This window comes from Leucopleurus acutus, assembly GCF_964270905.1.
Source record: "Leucopleurus acutus genome assembly, chromosome: 15".
NCBI lineage: Eukaryota > Metazoa > Chordata > Mammalia > Artiodactyla > Delphinidae > Leucopleurus > Leucopleurus acutus.
The window spans coordinates 74,941,387-74,968,183 of record NC_139157.1 but is presented as its reverse complement, the minus strand read 5'-3'; the positions used below and the strand labels follow the sequence as shown (position 1 = coordinate 74,968,183).

The following is a 26,797-nucleotide window of genomic DNA, read 5'->3' as shown; positions in this document are numbered from 1 at the left end:
CTAGCAGTCATGAAAATCAGAATAAGGCCAAATTCATTTTCTACCCACTCCTACATGATATAGTAATGTCTTCAACTGACTTCCAGGCTTAGCCACACAAAGAATTTAATTAGCATCTCTCAAATGTGGGTTCCAAATTAATGGCGAGTTAAAAATTAGACCATTTTTTAAAACACAAGTGTTCTTCACCATTTTGCGGCTATGGCTTTCTCTGAGAATTTGATTAACAAAATGAAAATTCTATGCAAGATAATGCATAAACACTTAATGTTGCACAAAATTTCAACCCATCAATGACCTCTGGATAGAATTAAGAAACACCTACTTTAACAGAATTAATTAATTCTAATGCTTCTTCTAAACACTGTGAAAAGGAAGGGCATTATTTGGAACAACTTTAAAAATAATCAATCATGGGGTTATCTGAGGAAGAACACTGAACTATTCAACCATGCAACACAGAAAAACTCTAGTTCCCATAACTTTCTTGCAGGATTTTATAACTTTTTTCAGTTATATCATTCCTATTAGTGTATCTAATGTCTCATTTTAACAAATATTTTCTTTATAAGTGCCAAAGAAAATATTAGAATTTTGTAAATGATATTGTACCAAAGTTCCAAATATAAATGATAACAATGTTTTAAAATAGAGTCTTCATCTAGTATATAACATAGGGAGAAATGATGCCATTTAAAATAAAATGCTTACCTTTAATTTGTGATGTAGTTGTTGTAGCTCATTTTGAAGAATTTTATTTTCATCATGTGCCTCATATGCCCTTTTCCTTTCAGCAAGCAACTGTCGCTGGAAACTGTTAGTACTTAGCTCAAGGTTTCTTGATAGTTCCTATGATATGTGTATAAATACATTAAAAAATAGTACTTAAAAAATAATTCAACAGTAAAATACTGCACTTAGTGTCAAAATGACATTTTTAGTGGCACTAAACAAGACATACAAATCAGGTTGGCCTTAGTGTTCATAAACATACAATAAAACGGAATATAGATTTACCAACAATTTAGTAAGATACTTCACCTATTATTCCTCTCTTTGTTTTCCACAATGATTTGTAGATAAATCCTTAAGCAGTTGCATCCAGAGCACATGGATAGTCATTTAAGTTGGGAGCAAGAGACAGCCAAAGGATGTGACGAGAAGCACTGGCTTTTGGGAATCACTGTTTGGGCAAACAGAACCTGAGGCAGCCGTGTAAAATTACACAGCACTATTCAAGGTGCAGCGACCATCATCCCAGTTTTTACTTATTTCAGCTCTAAAGACACACAGGATCAAAGTGAAAGGATGGAAGACGATATTTTAAGCAAATAGAAACCAGAAGAAGGTGGGCATATTCATACTTAGATAAAATAGACTTCAAGGCAAAAAGGGTAACAAAGGAAAAGAAGGTCATTATCTAATGATAAAGTGGTCAACACATAAAGAAGACAACAATCATAACACATACACTCCTGCGACTTCCCTGGTGCTCCAGTGGGTAAGAATCTGCGCTCCCAATGCAGGGGGCCCTGGTTTGATCCCCGCATGCATGCCACAACTAAGAGTCTGCATGTCGCAACTAAGAAGTCCACATGTCACAACCAAGAGTTTGCATGCCACAACTAAGAAGTCCTTATGCCACAAGTAAAAGATTGCACATGCTGCAACTAAGACCCAGCACAGCAAAAATAATAAATAAATAAATAAATATTTTTTAAAAAACACACTCCCAACACCCAAGCACTGAAACATATTAAGCAAATACTGATAGATCGTAAGGGAGAAATCGACAATAATACAATAATAGTAGGGAACTTCAATACCACACTATTAGCAATGGAAAGACTGTCCAGATAGAAAATCAGCAAGGAAATGTTGGAACCACACTTTAAAACAAATGGACTAACAGACATATACAGAACACTACATCCAACAGCAGCAGAACACACATTCTTCGCAAGTGCACATGGAACAGTCTCCAAGATTGATCATACTGACCACAAAACAAATCTTAGCAAATTTAAGAAGAATAAAATCATACCAACTATCTTTTCTGACCACAATGGTATGAAAATAGAAATCAACAACAAGAAGAAAGTGAAAAGATTTATAAATATGTGGAAATTAAACAACACACTTCTAAACAACCATTAGGTCAAAACAGAAATCAAAAGGGAAATTTAAAAATTATCTCAAAACAAATGAAAATGGAAATACAACATACCAAATCTTGTGGGATGCAGTAAAAGCTGGAAGTTTAGAGCATTAATGCATATATTAAGAAATCAGAAAGATCTCAAATAAACAACCTAACTTTACACTTCAAGAACTCGAACAAGTTAAGCCCAAAGTTAGCAGAAGGAAGGAAATAATAAAGATCAGAGTGGCAATAAATGAAATAGAGACCAGGAAAGCAATAGAAAAGATCAACGAAACTAAGAGCTGGTTCTTTGAAAAGATAAAATTGACAAACCTTTACTTGGACTAAGGAAAAAAGAGAGAATTAGAAGTGAAAGAGGAGACATTACAGCTGAACTACAGAAATGCACTGAATCATAAGCAACTAGTATGAAAGATTATATGCCAAAAAGCTATGTAACCTAGAAGAAATGGATACATTTTTAGAAACACACAACCTACCAAGACTGAATCAGAAAGAAACAGAAAATCTGAACAGACTAATGAGTAATGAGATTGAATCAGTAATCAAAAAACTCCCAACACGGAAGAGAAAAGATCAAGATGGTGGAGGTAAGGGGACGTGGTGCTCACCTCCCCCCATGGACACATCAAAAATACACCTACAGGTGGAACAATTCTCACTGAAAACTAACTGGAAACTGGAAAAAGGACTGAACAAGGCTGTAAGGAAGAGGTAATCACACAGGAATGGAAGAAAAGCGATCAGGTAGGGACCTGTGCTCCTGGGAGGGAACTCAGAGGAAATAAGAAATTGCAAAGGTGGATACCCACCCTGGGTATCCAGGAGTGAGTGGGTCAAGCCACAGACTGGGTGTCCCGGTCCTGGGGTCCTATGTGGAGGAGACAAGCCTCCTGGACTGCTTGGACAGATAGAAAGGCTGGAGAAGCCTGGACTCTATTTATGAGGTGTGAGCACTGGCCTGCCTCTGAAGCAGGGTGAAGAGAGGTCTGCTCTAGCAGCTGCCGGATTTCCCACAACCGTGCCACTCTGGGCCCCACTGTACCACACCTCAACACCTCCCTACCCCATAAACGCAGAGAAACCATTCAGGCTCCCCTCCCCTGTAGAGCACAGTGGAGGCTGGGAACAGCAACCAGCTGTGAGGGGAAAAGGGGTCTTGCCTCTGAGGAGAGGTCTGGGTGGTTGCTGGGTTTCCCACAGCCACCTCACCGTGCACCAGTGAATGCTTTGGCTCTACTCAGTCTGTGCCACAGTGCGGCACTGGATGTGGGACAGCCACGACCAGGAAAGACGCTACCATGGGTTGCATCTGAAGGAGCCACAGACACCTACACAAGCAGTGCGTTGACCCTTTGTATGTGAAAGGCCCCACTTGCTTCAGCACTCCCTACTCTGGCGCAAAGGTCTTGGTGCTGGGAGAGAGAAAAACACACACATAAAGGGAACAGAGGCAGCTTGAGCCTGACACAAAGGGCTTCTGCTTCAGCAACTTGGGATCAGACCCCGCCCCTGACAGAGAGGTGACAGCCACTGAACAGAGAGAAAGTCCCATCTCACACCAGGAGCCAGCTCTAGCCCCTCCATCCCCAGTCACACCCCACTACCAAGGTAAGAGCTGCCAGCACAACATCAGGAAAGATGTGACTGGCATCCACATCAAATCCAGCCCTCCCACCAAAGGCACTGGGCATGTGCAGTCTGCATAGGGACACTCCCAAATAAGAACACCCCTTCAAGTCCACAAAAGGTCACTGCTTCACCTTAGTTCATAGAAGCAGAGAAAAGTAAAATTAGGGCCTCCCTGGTGGCACAGTGGTTGAGAGTCCGCCTGCCGATGCAGGGGACACAGGTTTGTGCCCCAGTCCAGGAAGATCCCACATGCCGAGGAGCGGATGGGCCGGTGAGCCATGGCCGCTGAGCCTGCGCGTCCGGAGCCTGTGCTCCGCAACGGGAGAGGCCACAACAGTGAGAGGCCCACATACCGCAAAAAAAAAAAAAAAAAAGAAAGAAAGAAAAGTAAAATTAAAAGGCAGAGGAACTATTCTCAATTCAAAGAGCAAGAAAAACACCCTGAAAAAATAATGAAATGGAAATAAACAACAGATAAGTAATTCAAAACAATTGGTAATAAAAAGCTTAACTGGATTAGGTAAAACAATTGATCTAAACACCGAACATTTTAACAAGGAATTAGAAACATTAAAAAAAAACCCACCAATCAGAAATGAAGAACTCAACAGCTGAAAAAAAACACACTGAAAGGAATGAATAGCAGGTTAAGTAATATGGATAATTGCATAATTGACCTGGAAGATATAATCATGGAAATCACCAAATCAGAACAGCAGAGAGAAAAACACATTTTATAAAGTGAAAGCAATCTAAGAGATCTCTCCAATAACATTAGGTGTTCCAACATTTGCATTATAGGGGTTCCAGAAGGAGAGAGAGAGAAGGGGATCAAAAATGGATTTGAAGAAATTATGGCTGAATACTTCCCAAACCTGAAGGAGGAAACAGATATCCAGATACAGGAAGCAGAGAGGGTTCCAAACAAGATGAACCCAAACAAACCCACACCAAGACATACAATTAAATGGCAAAAGTTAAAGAGAATTCTAAAGGCATCAAGAGAAAAACAAAGTGTCATATATAAAGGAATCCCCATCAGGCTATCAGCTGATTTCTCTGCAGAAACTTTGCAGGCCAAAAGGGATAGGCATGATATATTCAAAATCCTGAAAGGGAAAAACCTGCAACCTATGATACTCTGCCCAGCAAGATTATCATTTAGAATAGGAGAGATAAAGAACTTCTGAGACAAGCAAAAACTAAAAGAATCCAGCATACTAAACCTACCCTAAAAGAAATGTTGAAGGGTCTTCTCTAAATGGAAAAGAGGTAAGAATCTGTAGGAAAGGGAAAATCCCAGTAGGAAAGTCAAATACACAGTAAGGATTGAAGATCACTTAAATAAGCCAGTATGTAGATTAAGACAAAAAAACTATAAAAGCAACTATAACTAAAATTAAATAGTTAAGGGATAATCAAGAAGATGTAGAATATGATATCAAATACACGAAATGTGGGTTATGAAGGTAAAACATGTAGATCTTTTAGAATGTGTTTGAATTTAAATGATTACCAGTTTAAAACAAGTAGATACAATTATGAGTCAACATATATGAACCCCATGGTAACCACAACTGGAAAACAAGTAATAAAGTGGCAATAAGTATGTACCTATTAATAATTACTTCAAATGTCAATGGACTAAATGCTCTGATCAAAAGACATAAGGTGGCGGACTGGATTTAAAAAAAAAAACAAGACTCTTGAATATGCTGCCTACAAGAGACTCACTTCAGGGGTGAAGACACACAGAGTGTGAGAGGATGGAAAAAGATGTTTCATGCAAACAAAAATGACAAAGTGTGGGTAGCAATACTCATATCAGACAAAATCATATCAGACTTTAAAATAAAGACTACAATGAAAGACAAAGAAGGCCTTATACAATGATAAAGGGATCAATACAAGAGGGTATTACACTTGTTAACATAAACACATCCAATACAAGAGCACCTAAACATATAATGCAAATACAGACATAAAGAGAGAAGTTGACAACAATACAACAATAGTATGAGATGTTAACACTTCACTGACATCAATGGACAGATCATCAAGACAGAAAATCAATAAGGCACAGAGGCCTTAAATGACACAACAGACCAGTTAGACTTAATTGATATCTACATGAGACTACATGCAAAAAAAGAATGCACATTCATATCAAGCACACATGGAACGTTCTCCAGTAGAGATCACATACAAAGTCACAAAACAAGCCTCAACAAATTTAAGAGGACAGAAATTATTTCAAGCATCTTTTCCAACCATAGCAATATAAAACTAGAAAATCAACTACAGAAAGAAAAGTGGATAAAGAACAAACGTGGAGATTAAACAACATATTACTAAAATAACAATGGTCACTGACGAAATCAAAGAGGAAATAAGAAAATACCTCAAGACAAATGAAAATGAAAACACAACTTTCCAAAATCTATGAGATGCAGCAAAAGCAATTCTAAGCTGGAAGTTCATAGCAATACAGGACTTCCTCAAGAGCAAGAAAAATCTCAGAAAACCTAACCTACCACCTTAAAGAATTAGAAAAAGAGCAAAGCCCAAAGTCAGCAGGAGAAGGAAATAATAAAAATCAGAGGAAATAAAGATTTAAAAAACGTAGAAAAAGATCAATGAAACCAGAAGCTGCTTTTTTATAAAGATAAACAAAATTGATAAATGTTTAGCCAGGCGCACCAAGAAGAAAAGGGAGAGGACCCAAATGAACAAAATAAGAAATGAAAGATGATAAATAACAACCAATACCACAGAGATACAAAAAAATCCTAAGAGAACACTGAACAGTTATATGCAAACAAACTGGACAATCTAGAGGAAATGGACAAACTTCTAGAAACATAAAGCCTGCCAAGACTGAGTCAAGCAGTTTTTTTGTAATTAAAAAAAAAAAAAAAAACAGCAAACAAAAGTCTAGGACCAGATGGCTTTACAGGGAAATTCTACCAAGCATTTAAAGAACTTATACCTATCCTTCTCAAACCATTCCAAAAAACTGAAGAGGAGATAACACTGCCATATTTATTCCACAAGGACACCATTACCCTGATGCCAAAACTAAAAGAAGACACTACAATAAAAGAAAGTTACAGACCAATATCTTTGATGAATATAGATGCAAAAATCCTCAGGCAAAGTACACGCAAACCGAATCCAGCAATATGTAAAAAGGACTACACAACATGATCAAGCTGGATTTATTCCAGGGTCACAAGGATGGTTCAATATTTGAAATCAATGTGAACACCACATTAACAAAAGGAAAGATAAAAATCATATAATCATCTCAAAAGACACACACAAAAAGTATTAGATAAAATTCAACATGCATTCATGATAAAAACTCTCAACATAATAATGGCCATTTATGACAAACCCAGAGCCAGCATACTCAATAGTGAAAAGCTGAAAGCCTTTCCACTAAATTTAGGAACAAGACAAGGATGCCCACTCATACCACTTCTATTTAACACAGTATTGGAAGTTCTAGCCACAGCAATCAGACAAGAAAAATAAATAAAAGGCATCCAGATTGGAAGAGAAGAAGTAAAACTGCCACTATTTGCAGATGACATGATACATTACATAGAAAACCCTGAAGTCTACAACCCAGAACTATTAGAATTAATGAATTCAGCAAAGTTGTAGGATACAAGATACGTATACAAAAATACATTGCGCTTCTATGTGCTAATATTAAACTATCAAAAAGAGAAAGTAAAAAAAAATCCTGCTTAAAATTGCATCAAAAATAATAAAATACCTAGTAATGAACTTAACCAAAAAGGTGAAAGACCTACACTCTGAAAACTATAAAACACGAATTGAACATAAAAAAAGAAAGATATCCCATACTCTTGGACTGGAATAATTAATATTGTTAAATGACCATACTACCCAAAGCAATCTACAGATTTAATACAATCCATGACATTTTTCACAGAACTAGAACAAGTAATCCTAAAATTCATATGGAACCACAAAAGACCCCAAATTGTCAAAGTAATCTTGAGAAAAAAGAACAAAGCTGGAGGTATTACCCTACGAGATTTCAGATTATATTACAAAGCTACAGTAATCAAAACAGCATGGTACTGGCACAGAAACAGACACATAAATCAATGGAACAGAATAGAGAGCCCAGAACTAAACCCATGCACCTTTGGTCAATTAATCTATGACAAAGGAGGCAAGAACATACAATGGAGAAAATACGGTCTCTTCAATAACCTGTGCTGGGAAAACTGGAAAGCTACATGTAAAACAATGAGATTAAAACATTTCCTTACAACATATACAAAAATAAACTCAAATGGATTAAAGATCTAAATGTAAGACCTGAAACCACAAAACTCCTAGAAGAGAACATAGGTGGAAGCCTCTTTGACATAAATCCTAGCAATATTTTTTTGGATCTGTCTCCTATGGTAAAAGAAATAAAAGCAAGAGTAAACAAATGAGATGTAATTAAACTTAAAAGTTTAAAACTTAGAACCCATTCCATAGGTTGTCTTTTCATTTCAACAGAAATGAAACAGCCAAAACCAAACAATCTGATCAAAAAAATGGCAGAATACCTGAACAGACATTTTCCTAAAGAAGACATACAGATGGCCAACAGGCACATAAAGAGATGCTCAACATCACTAATTACTGGAGAAATGCAAATCAAAACCAAAATAAGATATTGCCTCACACTTCTCAGAATAGCTATCATCAAAAAGAATACAAATAATAAATGTTGGCAAGGATGTGGAGAAAAGAGAACCCTTGGTGGGAATGTAACTTGGTGCAGCCACTATGGAAACCAGTATGGAGTTTCCTCAAAAAACTAAAAACAGAACTACCACATGATCCAGCAATTCCACTCCTGGGTATATGTCCATAAACAAAAACACTAATTTAAAAAGATACATGCACCCAATGTTCATAGCAACACTTTTTACAATAGTCAAGACATGGAAACAACCCAAGTGCCCATCAACAGATGAATGGATAAAGAAGAAGTGGTATGTATATATGTATGTATGTATGTGTGTGTGTATACATGCACACACATAATGGAATTTTCCTGTCATAAAAAAGAATGAAATTCTTCCAACTGCAGCCATGTGAATGGACCTAGAGGATATTATGCTCAGTGAAAGAAGTCAGAGAGAGAAAGACAAATACTGTATGATACCACTTATATGTGGAATCTAAAAAACAATACAAATGAATGTATATGCAAAACAGAAACAAACTCACAGATCTAGAAAGCAAATTAGTGGTTACCAAAGGGGAAATGGAAGGGGAGGGGGCAAATTAGGGGTACACGATTAAGAGATATAACCTACCATGGGTAAAATAGACAACCAACAAGGACATATTATATAGCATAGAGAATTATAGCCATTATCTTATAACAACTTTTAATGGAATGTAAACTGTAGAAATACTGAATTACTATGCTGTACACCTGAAACTAATATAATATTGTAAATCAACCATACTTTAGTTTTAAAAATTTTAATTAAAACAAACCAGGGCTTCCCTGGTGGCGCAGTGGTTGAGAGTCCGCCTGCCAATGCAGGGGACACGGGTTCGTGCCCCGGTCCGGGAGGATCCCACATGCCGTGGAACGGCTGGGCCCATGGGCCATGGCCACTGGGCCTGCACATCCGGAGCCTGCGCTCCGCAGCGGGGGAGGCCACGGCAGTGAGAGGTCCACATACGGCAAAAAACAAAAAACAAAAAAACCCAAAAAACCTCCCAACACGGAAAACTCCATGACCACACGATTTCACCAGAGAATTCTACCAAACATTTAAAGAATTAACACCAATCCTCCTCAAACTGTTCCAAAATATCGAGGAGAATGGAACACTTCTGAACTTGGAAATTCTAAGAAGCCAGAAATATCTTGATACCAAAATTAGATAAGGATACCATATAAAAAAAGAGAAAACTATAGACCAATATCCCTCATGAATATAGATGCAAAAATTCTCAACGAAATATTAGCAAATTGAATTCAAGAACACATTAAAAGGATTATACACCATGGCTTAGTGAGATTTATCCCTGGGATGCAAAGATGCAAACACAAAGATACATCACATCAATAAAATGAAAACTAAAATTCATGTGATCATCTCAAAAGATGCAGATAAAGTATTTGACTACAATATCCTTTTATGATTAAAACCCTTAACAGATTGGGCATAGAGAGAATGAACGCATCTCAACATAATAAAGGACATATACAACAAACCCACAGCTAACAATATACTCAGTGGAGAAAAACTGAAAGCATTTCCTTTAAATCAGGATCAAGAGACAAGGATGTACACTCTCACCCCTACTATTCAATATACTACCAGAAGTCCTAGCTAGAGCAATTAGGCAAGACAAAGAAATAAAAGGCTTCCAAATCAAAAAAGAAGAAATAAAACTGTCACTATCTCCTGATAATATAATCATTTATATAGAAGACCCTGAAGAGTTAATCAAAAAACTGCTGGATCTAATTAATGATTTCAGTAAAATGGTAGGATATAAAATCAATATACAGAAGTCAATTGTGTTCCTTTACACTTAAAATGAAACAACTGAAAAAGAAATAAAACTATTCCATTCATAATAGCATCAAAAACAATAAAATACTTAGGAAAAAATTTAACAAAGGATATGAAAGATCTGTACAATGAAAACTACAAGATTTTGCTGAAAGAAACCAAAGAACACACAAATGCAAAGACATAACATATTCATAGATTAGAAGAATATTGTTAAAATGGCTATACTACCCAAAGCCATCTAAAAATTCAATGCAACCCCCATCAAAACACCAAAGACATTCTTCACAGAAGCAGAAGAAACAATCCTAAAATTTATGTACAACCACAAAAGAATCCAAAAAGGCAAAGCAATGCTGAGTAAAAAGGACAAAGCCAGAGATATCACACTTCCTGATTTCAAACTATACTACAAAGCCAAAGTAATAAGAACGGTATGGTACTGGCACAAAAACAGATAGGATCAATGGAACAGAACAGATAGCCCAGAATTAAGTCCCAGCACATACGGTCAACTAATATTTTACAAGACAGCCAAGGACACACAATGGGGAAAGGATACTGTTTTGAACAAATGGTACTGGGAAAACTGGAAAAAAGACATGCAGAACAATGAAGCTGGACCTTTATCTTACATTGCTCACAAAAATTAAACTGAAACGGACTAAAGACTTAAATATAAGACCTGATACCATAAAACTCCTAGAAGAAAATGCAGAGAAGCTCATTGTTATTAATCTTGGCAATGATTTTTTGCAAATGACCTCAAAAGCGCAAACAACTAAAGCAAGAAATCAACAAATGGAACTACATTAAATTCAAAAGCTTCTGAAGAGCAAAAGGAACAATTTACAAATTGAATAGACAACATACAGGATGAGAGAAAATTCTGGCAAACCATATATAGGATAAGAGGTCAATATCCAAAATATATAAAAAACTCAGTCAACTCAATAACAAAAATACAAACAATCCAATTTTTAAAATGGGCAGAACTAAATAGACATTTTTCTAAAGAAGGCATCAAAATGGCCAACAGGCACATGGAAAGATGATCAATAAGGGAAATACAAATCAAAACCACAGTGAGATATCACCTCACACCTGTTAGAATGGCTCTCAAGAAGGCAAGAGACAATAGGTGCTGGCAAGGATGTGATGAAAAGAGAACCCTTATACACTGTGGGTGGGAATGTAAACTGGTCCAACCACTATGGAAAATGATAGGGAGGATCCTCAAGAATTTAAAAATAGACCTACCATACAAACCAGCAATTCCACTTCTGGGTATATACCCAAAGGAAATAAAAACAGGATTTTCATGAAATACATGCACTCCAATGTTTATCACTGCATTATTCACAATAACCAAGATGTGGAAACAACCCAAATGTCCATCAGTGGATGAATGGATAAAAAGATGTGAATATATATACACATAACAAAATTTTTTTAGCCATGAAAAAGGAGGATATCCTGCCATTTGTGACAACATGGATGGACCTTGAACACACTATAGTAAGCAAGATAACTGAGACAGAGAAAGACAAGTACTGCACAATATCACTTATGTGTGGAATCTAAAAAAGTTAAACCTGTAAAAACAGAGTGTAAAATGGTGGTTACCAGGGGATGAGGGCTGGGGGGATAACTGATGGTGTTTAAGGGTACAAACTCGTAATGAGGAGTAAATAAGCCATAGAGATCTAATACATCATATAATGAATGTAGACAATAATACTGCACTATAATTATGTAACACTGATAAACATCACTACAGTGAGTCATACTACAATATTTAAGTGTATCAAAGTAACACACTATACACCTTAAATTTATTATACAATGTTACATGTCAAATTTATTCAATTAAAAAATTTTCTTTTAAATAACTTAAGTTGTCAAGATACCATTTCTAACATCTGGATGAAAAAATGCCTTTTATTGATATAATTATAAAATTTTACTACAAATGTAATGTGTTTACTTTAAAATATTAAAAAATCACAAAGAATAGAAAATTTTAAAAAGTGACAGTCTATCACTCTGTGATAATCACTGCCACCATTTTGGTGTGTATAATTTGAGACTTTTATACATTTTTCTCAGTAAATAATATCATAAATGCCTTTCTATGTCAATAAAAACACTAATATCACAAAAATTTTTAAGGAGGTAACATTCTATATTATAGATTATCAAAATTTATTTAATCATATTCTGCTCAACATTTGATTACTTCCAATTTTTCCTATGGTGAACATCCTATTACACATAAATTTAAGCTTATTTTTTATTATTTCCTCAGGGTAAATGCTAAGAAATTAAGTTTCTGGGTTGACAGACATTTATACGATTTTAACGCTTTTCAAAAGCATTACCAAAATGACTGCTGGAAAGATTGCAACAATTTACATTCTCTTCAAAAGTCTACTAGCCTTTATTTTACTATATTCTTGAAATAACTGGATATTGAAATTTTTAAATCTATTGGACTAGCAAAAAAGGATATTAATATTTTAATTTGTATTTCTTGGATTAATACTTAAGTTAATTTTTATGTTTATTGGCCATCCATATTCTTTATAAACTTTTTATATAGTGTAATAGGAATTTAAAAGATAATGACACAATAGGGGAAAAAACAATATTGAAAAACAAAACAAAAAGACTAAGAATTTTCCAGAAAGAAAAATATAAAAAGAAGATATAAAAAGAGAGAGCTGGAAAAACCATCACAATTAAGACTGGATCAGGAAAGAATCATCAATGGATGTTAAACTTTGATGGGAAATAAGATATATAAATTCCAAGTGGCTCACCACAGACTGCTTATTGGTTTCACTGAAGAGGAAAAATAGTAATTGTATATATGGTGTACAAATCAAGAAACATCGGTAAAGTGATCAAAATTAACATCAACAATAAAGGATACGTGAAGATCATGTACCTCCAGCTGTGATATCTTAAGAAGGAAATTACATCACCTATTCAGTATTCTAGCCAAGAATACAAAAACCTCAGTCTAATAACAATAAAACATCAGAGGGCTTCCCTGGTGGCGCAGTGGTTGAGAGTCTGCCTGCCGATGCAGGGGACACGGGTTCGTGCCCCGGTCCGGGAAGATCCCACATGCCGCGGAGCGGCTGGGCCCGTGAGCCATGGCCGCTGAGCCTGCGCGTCCGGAGCCTGTGCTCCGCAACGGGAGAGGTCGCAACAGTGAGAGGCCCGCGTACCGCAAAAAAAAAAAAAAAAATCAGAGAACTGCAAATTAAGAACATTCTATTAAATGAAAAGAGATGGGGTACCATATTCTTCAAAAATGTGAATGTTGTAAAAAAGACAACAAAAGTATGAGGAAATGTTCCAGATTAATGAAGGCTAAAGACATCTAGACAACCAACACACTACCTGACTCCAGACTGGACCTTGTACTGAAGGAGTAAAGTGGCATAAAAGACAATATTAAGTCAATTGAAAAAACTATATTGTGGAGAGATTCGAGAAAATTATTTTACAAATGTAAATTTATATCATAATTATACTATGTTTATACAAGGGCATATCCCTATTATTAGGAAATAAAACCAGTGTATTTAGGGGTAAAAAGCATGTTGTGTGGAACTTGCCCTCAAATCGTTTTTTAAAAATTTACACATGTACATGTATGTCTGTGTTCACATGACAGAGAGAGAGCATGTGTACATAAGACAAATGGGGTAACATGTTAACAAAAGGTGAATCTGCGTAAAGAGTATGAGAGTGTTGTTAGAACTACATATATATTTACAACTCTCTGTAACCTTAAAATTAATCCCATATAAAAAGTTTATTTAAATAAGTGTACCCTTCGATATTTGGAGGCAAAACAGGAAACCACTATACGTAAAGAAAAAATGTTGAAAGCTACTGGAGTTAAAAAAAAATCAAGTTCTAAGTGATAATAACTGTCAACCTAGACTCCAAGACCCAGTAAAATTATCATTCAAGAGTGAAGACAAATTATGTACAAAGACTAGAAAATTTTACCACTCAGAAGCCCTCACTGAAAGAATCACCAAAAGATAAGAAAGACAATGAACCGTGAATGAAAGGTGCAGTAATGAGCAATGGTGATGTGCAAGTAACAATGGTGAGCAAAGAAACTAATGGTAAACCTCATAAGCATGGTTAAAAAATTGAGGAGTTTCAAAATAAGGTAAATTAAGACAGACAATAATAATGTGGAAGATGACATGAGAAGAGACTGGAGAAAGAAAGTGTTCTACTGTCCTGAGAGAATTTGAAAAAAAAAAAGTAGATATTAATTGCTTCAGACTTCCTTAATTCAAGTACACATATCTTAAAAATTCAAGGCTAAACTCTAAAAGAATAGTAGAATCTGTCATTCTGAAATCAATGGAAAGTCAGGATAAAGGGTTAAGAAGCAGGAAGTAAAAAAAAGAAGCAGAGAGAAAAATGATAATTTTGTTTTTAAAGATAACCCATGTAGATCTAACAATCTCAGTAATCCCAACAAACGTAAATAAATAATTTTGTGGAACGAGATATTCTTATGTTGGATCCTTTTTAAAAATGAATTTAGTCAAATATTGTACAAGCACAGAGATAAAACATTCACACACAAAAAGATGAAAGTAAGGGGCCTCCCTGGTGGCGCAGTGGTTTAGAGTCCGCCTGCCGATGCAGGAGACACGGGTTCGTGCCCCGGTCCGGGAAGATCCCACATGCCGCGGAGTGGCTGGGCCCATGAGCCATGGCCGCTGAGCCTGCGTGTCCAGAGCCTGTGCTCCGCAACGGGAGAGGCCACAACAGTGAGAGGCCCACATACCGCAAAAAAAAAAAAAAAAGATGAAAGTAAAAGAAAAAATATATTAGGCAAAAAAAAAAAAAAAGTAGTGTAGATTAAATAGGCTTTAAGACAAAAAGCATTATTAGGGAGAGAGAGGAATTTTTATTCAACATTGAAAAAAAAAAATCACCAGAAAGGCAAAACAACCCTGAATATGTTTTAGTTTCAATTCTGAACCTATAAATAACACAGCTTCCAAACATGCTATGTTTTTTGGCAAGCTTTATCAAGAAAAAGAAGAGGTACATATTAACTACATTAGGAATAAGAGTGGGGTATGTAACTATAGAAGTGACAGAAATTTAAACATCATAAATACTATGAAAAACCTAATGCCAACAAATACAAAATCTGAGATAAAATGAATAATTTCCCAGAAAAATATAAATTATTAAAACTAAAAATATAAGATCTGAGTCAATCTACAAATGAAGTGAATAAGTAGAAAAAATTAAAAAAAACAAACTAGATCCAGGTTTCAGAAGTGATAATCTACAAATTTTAAGACAGCGATATTTCCTATCTTTTATAATCTGCGAAAGAGAATAGAAAGAAAAAGCTCTCCAAGTCATTCCCTGTGAGAACTTATATAACCTTGATGCCAAAACTGGATCAGGACAGCTTGAAAAAATACATCATTTTTACATAGCATTTTTACATTTTTACATTTTCCATTCTTACATATGCATATTGCTGCAAAAATCCCAAATATTAGCAAAAGGAATTCAGCAATGTACAAAAATTACATCACAAGAAGCACTTCTCCCATAAAAGCAAAGCGTAAGAGTAATGTAACAGTAAAAATATATAAATGTAATTTTCCATGTTAATTAAATGAGAAAAAAATACTTGATCACTTTAATAGTCGCAAAAAAAGGCATTTGAACATTTGACAAAATTCTCCACTATCTGTGATTTAAAACAAAAATCTTAGGAAGCTAGTAATAGAAAAGCTAGTAATTCTTCATCTATAATACATATTATACACATACACAGAAAAGATCAAGAAGGATATACGGGCTTCCCTCGTGGCGCAGTGGTTAAGAATCCACCTGCCAATGCAGGAGACACGGGTTTGAGCCCTGGTCTGGGAAGATCCCACATGCCGCGGAGCAACTAAGCCCGTGCGCCACAACTACTAAGCCTGTGCTCTAGATCCCACGAACCACAATTACTGAGCCCGTGTGCCACAACTACTGAAGCCCGTGCGCCTAGAGCCCGTGCTCCGCAACAAGAGAAGACACCGCAATGAGAAGCCCATGCACCACAACGAAGAGTAGCCTCCGCTCACCGCAACTAGAGAAAGCCCACGCGCAGCAACGAAGACCCAACGCAGCCAAAAATAAATTTAAAAAAAAAAGGATATACACTAAAATGCTAAAACTGATGATATCTGGGTGTAAGAATGTTTTTATTTTTCTCAAGTTTTTAAAAATGTATATGTGCTACTTATACAAAATAAAAGGACAATTTCTAGAAATACATTTAACTGTAAAAAGTCAAATAGGAAGAAGATATATCAACTTCAGAATAGTTACTTCTGAGGAGGGAGAGTAGAAGAGAGATGTTTTGGAGAAAGTGTACAGGGGAACTTTAACATCTTATTTTTTTAAATATGACCTAAAGCAAAATTAACAAAATATCAAGTAGGTAGATGAATGTTTTAAATATTATTCTCTTTTTTATACGTTCAAAATATTTCATAAGAAAAAAAAAGTGCTTTAAGAAATTAAAGATATGGAATAGAAAAAGAAGAAAAAATTTTGGCTGGAAGGACTATGGGTGTTTTTCCCCTACTTCACTGTAAGTCTAAAAATGTCTTTAACAAACATTTTTATAAAATAAAAAAAAGTTAAATAACTTATTTTTTTCCAAAATGAAAGAGCACAGAATTCTAACTGTTTAAAAGAGAGAAATAAAGGTTTACATAATTTAATTTTTGCAAGCAAACCCAAAGGATAACTGAACTTACCTTCACTTATTTTTTATTAATTAATAGAGCAATATATACTTAAATAACAACACTCCATTTGTTAAAACAGGTCTATAAATGTCAGTTGTTTTATTCATTGCTCAGTGTTACTGTAACTCAATTCTGAAGGCTTAGACCCTTGTATAAGCAAGGAACCTATAGCTGTGGTCCCCAACCTTTTTGGTACCAGGGACTGGTTTCGTGGAAGACAATTTTTCCATGTACTGGACAGGGATGATTCAGGCAGTAATGTGAGCTTCACTCACTCACCTGCCATTCACCTCCTGCTGTGCAGCCCGGTTTCTAAGGGGGCGGGGAACCCCTGCCCTATAGGAACAGTTTTTACATTCCTAGTAGGTGGTCATGCAGCCTCTGTACAAATACCTGTGGTGGCAGAAAAGCTCAATAACATAAAGGGTACTGATTTCATTATCACTGGACAATTCCAACTATTAGGAAGCTCTTGTTTATAAATGAGTGGAAACCTGCTTCCCAGAAATATCCATTAGGTTCATGTTGCCTTCAGGAACATCCAAAAGCATATCTGTTTCTCCTCTTTCACACAACAGCTCTTTAAATACTGAAGTTACATTTTCCCTTAATTTGAATCTTATCCATAATTTCATGCTTCTTCCACTGTTCCTTATATGCCAGTTCTTTGACCCCTTGGTTCTTCTGCTTGCTCTCTACAGGTCAGTTTGTTACCTAAAATTGGGTACCTGTTATCAGATGTGATCTGGCCAGTAAAATAAGTTATTATTACCTTGAGAGCCTGGGCACCACCATACTCAATTAACTTTTTTCTTTCAGTTATCTTTTTAAACAGTTATATGATTATAGGTTCCTCAACTGAAACCTTAGACTTTTTAAAAAACTGAATAACTTTCAAGCCAGGTCTCCCCATATGGTATCCATAAAATGAATGGAAAAAAATTGAGGACTCAACAGTTAACTTGATTAAATTTTATCCCGCTTGTTTTCTGCCAGATTTTGAACCTAAGGAGATCAATTCAATCTCATCTTCTCATCCATCAAATTAGCTGTCCCTTCTATTTGTGAACCTGTCCACGAATGCCACTTTATTTCATTGATCTATCCATCCATTCATTCCTTTAAGAGACACTAATTCTAGCCAGATAGTGTATCAAATGTTGCAAATACAAAATCAAATAAGACTTGTTCTTGTCCTTAAGGAGCCCACTCAAATACACTGATAAACATGCTGAAAGGGGCAGGACCTAACATGGCACCCCAAACACCCACCTAGAAATGTTCTCTCCAAGCTGACAGCTGTGTGTTTATTTGCACTCTTTGGGTTCAGTTACTGATCCAACTGTAATGCTTTCTAACATTATTTTCAACCAGTCCACATTTCTCCACTAAATCACAAATATGAAAGATTTACTGTATCTACTGTATATCAAGATATATTCTATTTATTATATATCAAGATATACCTATTAGAATCCAGTAGATATAGTATATACCTACAGAATATAGATGTATGTAGTATATATTATATACTATATAAATGGTATAGTATAATCTGTAGTATATATTGTATAGTATAGAGCATATAGTTTAGAATATGGATGTATACATATACTATATGTAAATAGTAGAATATAATAAAGTATACCTCACTGTACCAATCTACCAACCTCATGGGGAAAAAAGTGAGGATACTTCTAAGTGAGAAATATTTTCCAAAACATACTCAAAAATTTGGTAGAGACTGGCATTAAGTATACTGATTGATAATTTCTAACATCTACTTCCACCTATCTTTGAAAACACTGGTACTTGTTTTTTGTTACTTTTCTTGCCTTTCTTACTCTTCCTAACTCCACAAAGAATACTGACAAAGATTCTGAAATCACATTCACAGGGTTCTTCAGTCCTCTGAGGTATAATTCATCTAAATCTGGAGACTGAGATTTTTAAATGAGTTACCCATCACTTATTATTTCTTCATCTGCCTCGAGCAGGAAAAGAAAGAAGCAAAACATAGAATCCAAAAGTTATGTTTCCTTTGAGCATTTCAAGTGTTGAGTTTTGGTAGAATTACTCTAATGAAACTTCTACTGTTTTCTTTTAAAATGTTTGCAAGCCTTTGCTTACTCTGAGTTTTTGTCTTCCAACATTGTTAGATTTTACTCCACAGTATTCACCACAGTTAGCGCCAAAAATAAAACAGATTTCCGAAGTGTTACCTACTCAACAAACTGCATATAGAAAATTAATATGAGAGATTCTGAAAAAATGATTTGTTTCTTTAACAGCATGTGGATACTGATAAAACAGCCAAGGTTAATTTTAATCTTAATTCATGCTATCGTTAAAAATTATGAAAAAAACACAAATGCACTATAAGAGGAACATATTATTCAGCATTTAGATACATGATAAAATCCTAAGGCTTTTACTAAAATGATAATAAAATAATAGAGCAACAGAATGGGAGACAAAAGACTGCAGCTCTAGTTCCAGACATGTGGTCCTAATGACCTGTGCGACTCTATGTAACCTAGAACATGGTAAATAACATCTGTCTGTCATAACCTCCTCAACTGTAAAATGCTTGAGTTGGACTAGAGAGTGCCCCATGAAGGGGTTTCATGGGCTGCCTCAGATTGCTGGGCAAGTGACTTTCTAAAGCCCTCTCTGCAGCCTAACTCACCAATCACCACACAGAATAGTTCAAGTTCACCCTTTGTCTGGTTTTCTATGAAGAACTGCTAAAATTTGAAAAACCGATGGACCAAATCAGTAGTTGTAAACTTAAAAAAAAAAAAAAAAAGAACGCTTAAAGTCCACTGAGCTCAATTTGAAAACCAATGCACTAAACCATTTCTATGGTCCTTTCAAATTGTAGGATACTAACTGTAATGTACTTATTTTTAAATAGTGTACTTTTCCCTCAGTGTATTTTTTCTTTTTCAATTCATATATTAGGTGCCTGATAAATACCAGGCACTAAGCCAGACTCTTTACGAATTTTATCTGTAAAATGGTTCATCACCACCTGCAAGGTTTTACAGACTGAAAACAGAGGTTCAGATAATCTAAGTGGTAAAGCACATCATAAAGCTAGCCCGGTATAGAACAAGACTTGGAACCTGGTTTATATAATGTATGTCCATAAAATTCCAAGTTTCATTAGGATTTAACAGCTTAAGAGGTAGGTATTAATTAACAGAATAATTAAAAGATAAATAATTGTTATGTGGCCTTGAATGCTAAGGCCATATTTTCTAACAACTAAGTTACAAAATTCAACAGTTTTCATATTAAAGATGCTTATAAAAATGCATATGTTTTAAAATCTTAGGTGATATTAATCACAAGGAAGGCCAATTTGATCCTTCAAAAAATAGAATAATTTACTTTATTACTCCAAGAAAAACAATTATCCAGCAACATTCTTTAGGACCTTATATTAACAAGTAGCAAAAATGATTTTTAAATGACTTACTGATCCAGAGACTTTAACTTGCAGAAATTTTGCATTAGTATACTTATATATGCATGCAAAGACTTATGTTCCCTGCCATGTATATTAGACTACCCCCAAAACAAGAAACTAATATATATATTAATAAGGGAAAGGGTCAACATAATATATATACACAATTGAATAATACAAAACCTTTGAAAAGAATGAGAAGTTTAGAATGACATAACCAAGATGATGACGTAAGTTGTTCCTGACTTGGCTCTGCTTTACAAGAAAAACAACTAACAACTATGCAAGAATAAGACATTACTTAGAGAATCTCAGAACACGGGAGTGAGGTTGAAGCACCTCCTGCATCACACAGACCAAGACAGACTGAATTCAAGGGTGAGAGAAACAGCTACACGCTGACCGCATGGCCCTTTCCCTGGGCCGGCACAGCACCGTGCCTACAGCTCCTCCAGTGGCAAAAGAGAACACAGCGGTGACACCCAGCACCGCCAGCACCGGGGGTCACTTCATGGGAACCCCTACTCTGGTTTCACCCCATGGGGCTCACAGGAGCATCTGTGGGCTCAACCACTGGGAATCTGATTGTGATGGAGAAACGGAGGAGGGGCTTCCAACAAGCAGCACTCGGATCTTGGCAGACTGAGCTCCTGCCTGCAGAGCCCAAAGAGTCAACCCAACCAGCAGCTTTGCTCTTCTGCAGCCCATTTGGTGGCACAGTCTGACGACGGAGCTTGGTGGGGCGCAAGTCTGCCTAATTCGGGTCTTCCAATGAAGAGATCCGCCAGCCCTGGAGCCTGGTCTGCCCACGCCCAGCAGAAGAGCTGAGTCTTAGCTCCTCCCCCAGCCTCCCTACCAGAAATCCTGTTCAGAAAAAACTAGGGAGTTGCCTGAAGTGGGCTCTCCCAGTCCCACCCAGGCAGAAGTCTGGGTCACAGCCCCACCCACCAGAGTGTGTGGCCCCCAGCCCCATCTGGAGGAAGGGCTGACAAGAAAACCCAGAAGCTGCACAACCCAGCAGGTGAGTGAGCAGAACTGGTGGCCCCCAGAGCAAAGTCGGTAGCACTGTTCGGCCAGCGAAACTGGGGCACAGGTTGGCTTGTGTCAAGATGCCAAAGAGCATTAGTGGCTTTGGAGATACTTACCTGATGAGCCCGGGTTGGGAAACTAACTCACAGCCCCACTTATTGCTGAAGACAGACTTCAGCCCACCTGACCAGGGAACCTCACCAGAGCACACAGGGGGGCTGCAGAGCCCAGCCAACATCCCTGCTGACAGTGGCACTTGAACAGAGAGCACGGCCCGTGGCTTTCCCTGTCTGCAGAGCAAAGCTGATGGCCTCACCTGATTAGGATATTCAGCGCACACTCTTGCCTGATCTGGGTCCCCAAACAATGAGGCACCCAGGCATCCTGTTATCCCACCAGGGCATGGCCGCTAATTCACAGTCCCATCCACTGCTGAGTGTATCTCCCAGTCTGTAGTGTCTAGTAAGCCTCTCCAGAGAATCCAGGCAATAGCGAGGCCATCCTACAGCCTCACCTGGTGAGGGAACCAAGCCAGCAGGCCTACCCAGCTGCTCTCCACCAGTGGCACACCCCGCCACTCCTGACCTCAGAACTCAAGTAGTTGCCTCAGCCAAAAGTAGACCCTAAAAGCAGGCCCTGCCTGCTCAAGGATGTGACCAGCAGAAACATCCAGAAACCCAAACTGAGCTGACGGGTGAAGAACGGTCTCTGCCAAAGCAAAGCTGCAAAGTCTGGAAGAAGGCACCACTTACGCAAATGCACAGACAACCAATGCAGGAATCAAGGATCTCTCTCTCTCTCTCTCTCTCTCTCTCTCTCTCTCTCACACACACACACACACACACACACACACACACACACACACACACACACACACACCAGGTAAATACAACACCACTGAAGGGAACTGTTAAAGCTCTAATACCTGACCCTAAGGAAACGGAGAGCTATGAACTGTCAGACTAAGAATTCAGAATAATCTTCTTAAAGAAGTTTAGTGAACTACAAGAACACAAAGACAACTAAAAATATTAGGAAATCAATGCATGAACAAGACAAGAAGTTTATCAAAGAAACAGAAACCATAAAAAACAAATGAACAAACTGAAATTCTAAAGCTGAACAATACAATAACTGAACTGAAGAATTCAATAGAGAACTTCAAAAGGAGAGTCGACCATACAGAAGAAGAAATTAGCAACCTGGAATTAGGACACTTGAAATTATCCAGTCATAGGAGTCAAAAGAAAAGGGAATGAAAACAGTGAAGAAAGCCTATGGGACTTATGGGACAAAATGAAAAGAAACAATATTCAAATTATGGAAATTCCAGAAGGAGAAGAGAATGAGAAAGGGACAGAAAGTATATTTAAAGCAATAATGGCTGAAAACTGCCCAAGCTTGTGGCGTGAAACAGACCTCTACATCTAAGAGGCCCCAAAGACCCCAGATAGTCTGAACACTAATAAGGCTAGACAGAGACACATTGTAATTATATTGTCAAAAGTCAAAAACAAAGAATTTTATAAACTCAACAACAACAAAAAAAGAGAGACGTTACATACAAGGGAAACCCCACTAAGACTGCTGGCAGATCTCTTAACAGAAACTATTCAGGCTGGAAGAGAATGGAATGACATATTCAAAATATTAAAAGAAAAAAATCCCAACCAAAGATACTATACTTTGGTTATAGGTTATAAAGTTATCCTTCAAAAGTGAAGGAGGGAAAAACACTTTCCCAAACAAATGAAAGCTGAGGGAATATATGTATACCTGAATCACTTTGCTGTACAGCAGAAATTAACACAACATTGTTAAACAATTATACTTCAGTAAAATAAATTTTGAAAAAAACTGAGGAAATTCATCACCAATAGACTTGCCTTACAAGAAATGACTACGGAAGTTCTTTGAGAAGAAGTAAAAAGATGGTAATTAATGTCATAAAAACAGAAGGTAGTAAAACTTACTGGTAATGGTAAATATATAGTCAAATTTGGATTCTGTAATATGGTAATGGTGGTGCATAATTCACTTACAATTCTAGTTTAAAGTTAAGGAAACAAACTCAGTAAAAATAATCATTACTACAATAATCTGTTATTAGTTACACACTATAAAAAACATGTAAACTGTAACATCAATAACCTAAAATGGGAGGTAAGAGAGAAGTGTAAAGTTTAGGAATTTTACTCAAATCAAGTTGTTACTAGTTTAAAATACAATGTTATAACTTTAAGAAATTTTATGTAAGCCTAGTGGTAACCACAAAAGAAACCTCTACAGTTATTGCCTCAGAGAACATGATAAAGTCAAAGCATAATGATACCTCAAGATATCAAAACACACACACACAAAAAGACAGCAGGATAAGAAACAAGGAAGAGTGGATCTACAAAACAACCAGGAAACAGTTAACAAAATGGCAATAGTAAGTCCTAACTTATTAACAATTACTTTAAACATAAACAAATTAAATTCTCCAATCAAAAGACACACAATGGCTGATAAAAACAAGATTCAACAATATGCCACCTACAAGAAGCCATTAGCCTTAAAAGACACACACAGACAGAGTAAATAAAGGGATGGAAAAAAATATCTCAAGCAAACGGTAATAAAAACAAAGCAGGGGAGAGGGGGAAGATGGCGGAAGAGTAAGACGTGGAGATCACCTTCCTCCCCACAGATACATCAGAAATACATCTACATGTGGAACAACTCCTACAGGACACCTACTGAACGCTGGCAGAAGACCTCAGACCTCCCAAAAGGCAAGAAACCCCCCCAGTACCTGGAGAGGGCAAAATATAAAAGAATAAACAGAGATAAAAGGATAGGGACGGGACCTGCACCAGTGGGAGGGAGCTGTGAAGGAGGAAAGGTTTCCACACACTAGAAGCCCCTTCACGGGCAGAGACTGCGGGAGCTTCGAAACCGCGGAGGAGAGCGCAGCAACAGGGGTGCGGAGGGCAAAGCAGAGAGATTCCTGCACAGAGGATCGGTGCCGACGGGCACTCACCAGCCCAAGAGGCTTGTCTGCTCACCCGCTGGGGCGGGTGGGGCTGGGAGCTGAGGCTCGGGCTTCGGTCGGATCGCAGGGATCGCAGGGAGATGACTGGTGGTGTGAACACAGCCTGAAGGGGTTAGCGCACCATGGCTAGCCGGGAGGGAGTCCAGGGAAAAGTCTGGACCTGCCAAAGAGGCAAGAGACTTTTTCTTCCCTCTTTGTTTCCTGGTGCAAAAGGAGAGGGGATTAAGAGCGCTGCTTAAAGGAGCTCCAGAGACGGGCGCAAGCCGCGGCTAACAGCGCACACCCGAGAGACGGGCATGAGGCGCAAAGGCTGCTGCTGCCGCCACCAAGAAGCCTGTGAGCGAGCACAGGTCACTATCCACACCTCCCCTCCTGGGGGCCTGTGCAGCCTGCCACTGACAGGGTCCCGGGATCCACGGACAACTTCCCCGGGAGCTGTGCAAACAAAGAAGGGAAAGGGAAATTTCTCCCAGCAGCCTCAGGAACAGCGGATTAAATCTCCACAATCAACTTGATGTACGCTGCATTGGTAGAATACCTGAAAAGACAACGAATCATCCCAAATTGAGGAGGTGGACTTTGAGAGCAAGGTTTATTATTTTTTTCCCCTTTTACTCTTTTTGTGAGTGTGTATGTGTATGCTTCTGTGTGAGATTTTGTCTGTACAGCTTTGCTTTCAACAATTGTCCTGAGGTTCTGTCCGTCCGTTTTGTTTTTTTTCACTTTTTTAAAATTTCTTTTTTTAATAATTATTCTTTATTTTAATAACTATTTTATTTTACCTTATTTTATTTTATTTTATCCTCTTCCTTTCTTTCTACTTTTTCTCCCTTTTATTCTCAGCCATGTGGAAGAAGGGCTCTTGGTGCTACAGCCAGGAATCAGTGCTGTGCCTCTGAGGTGGGAGAGCCAACTTCAGGACACTGGTCCACAAGAGACCTCCCAGCTCCACATATCAAATGGCGAAAATCTCCCAGAGATCTCCATCTCAACACCGACATCCAGCTTCACTCAATGACCAGCAAGCTACAGTGCTGGACACCCTATGCCAAAAAACTGGCAAGACAGGAACACAACCCCACCCATTAGCAGACAGGCCTGCCTAAAATCATAATAAGTCCACAGACACCCCAAAACACACCACCAGACGTGGACCTGCCCACCAGACAGACAAGATCCAGCCTCATCCACCAGAACACAGGCACTAGTCCCCTCCATCAGGAAGCCTACACAACCCACTGAACGAACCTTAGCCACTGCGGGCAGACAACAAAAACAATGGGAACTACGAACCTGCAGCCTGCAAAAAGGAGACCCCAAACACAGTAAGATAAGCAAAATGAGAAGACAGAAAAACACACAGCAGATGAAGGAGCAAGATAAAAACCCACCAGACCTAACAAATGAAGATGAAATAGGCAGTCTACCTGAAAAAGAATTCAGAGTAATTATAGTAAAGATGATCCAAAATCTTGGAAATAGAATACACAAAATGCAAGAAACATTTAACAAGGACCTAGAAGAACTAAAGAGGAAACGAGCAACGATGAACAACACAATAAATGAAATTAAAAATTCTGTAGAAGGGATCAACAGCAGAATAACTGAGGCAAAATAACGGATAAGTGACCTGGAAGATAAAATACTGGAAATAACTACAGCAGAACAGAATAAAGAAATAAGAATGAAAACAACTGTGAACAGTCTCAGAGACCTCTGGGACAACATTAGACACACCAACATTTGAATTATAGTGGTCCCAGAAGAAGAAGAGAAAAAGACAGGGACTGAGAAAATATTTGAAGAGAATATAGTTGAAAACTTCCCTAAAATGGGAAAGGAAATAGTTAATCAAGTCCAGGAAGCACAGAAAGTCCCATACAGGATAAATCCAAGGAGAAACACACCAAGACACATATTAATAAAACTGTCAAAAATTAAATACAAAGAAAACATATTAAAAGCAGCAAGGGGGCTTTCCTGGTGGTGCAGTGGTTGAGAGTCTGCCTGCCAATGCAGGGGACACAGGTTCATGCCTCGGTCCGGGAAGATCCCACATGAGGCGGA

At 37.5% G+C, this 26,797-nt stretch overlaps 1 protein-coding gene across 1 annotated transcript in view; it reads right to left on the bottom strand.

Moving 5' to 3' along the window:
- LCA5 (lebercilin LCA5) overlaps nucleotides 1-26,797 on the bottom strand; it is a 65,312-nt gene that overhangs the window by 14,076 nt on the left and 24,439 nt on the right. Inside the window, exon 3 of the mRNA XM_082855370.1 lies at nucleotides 712-849. Within this exon, the coding sequence (XP_082711496.1) occupies nucleotides 712-849 (138 nt within the window). The remainder of the gene's footprint in view (nucleotides 1-711; nucleotides 850-26,797) is intronic.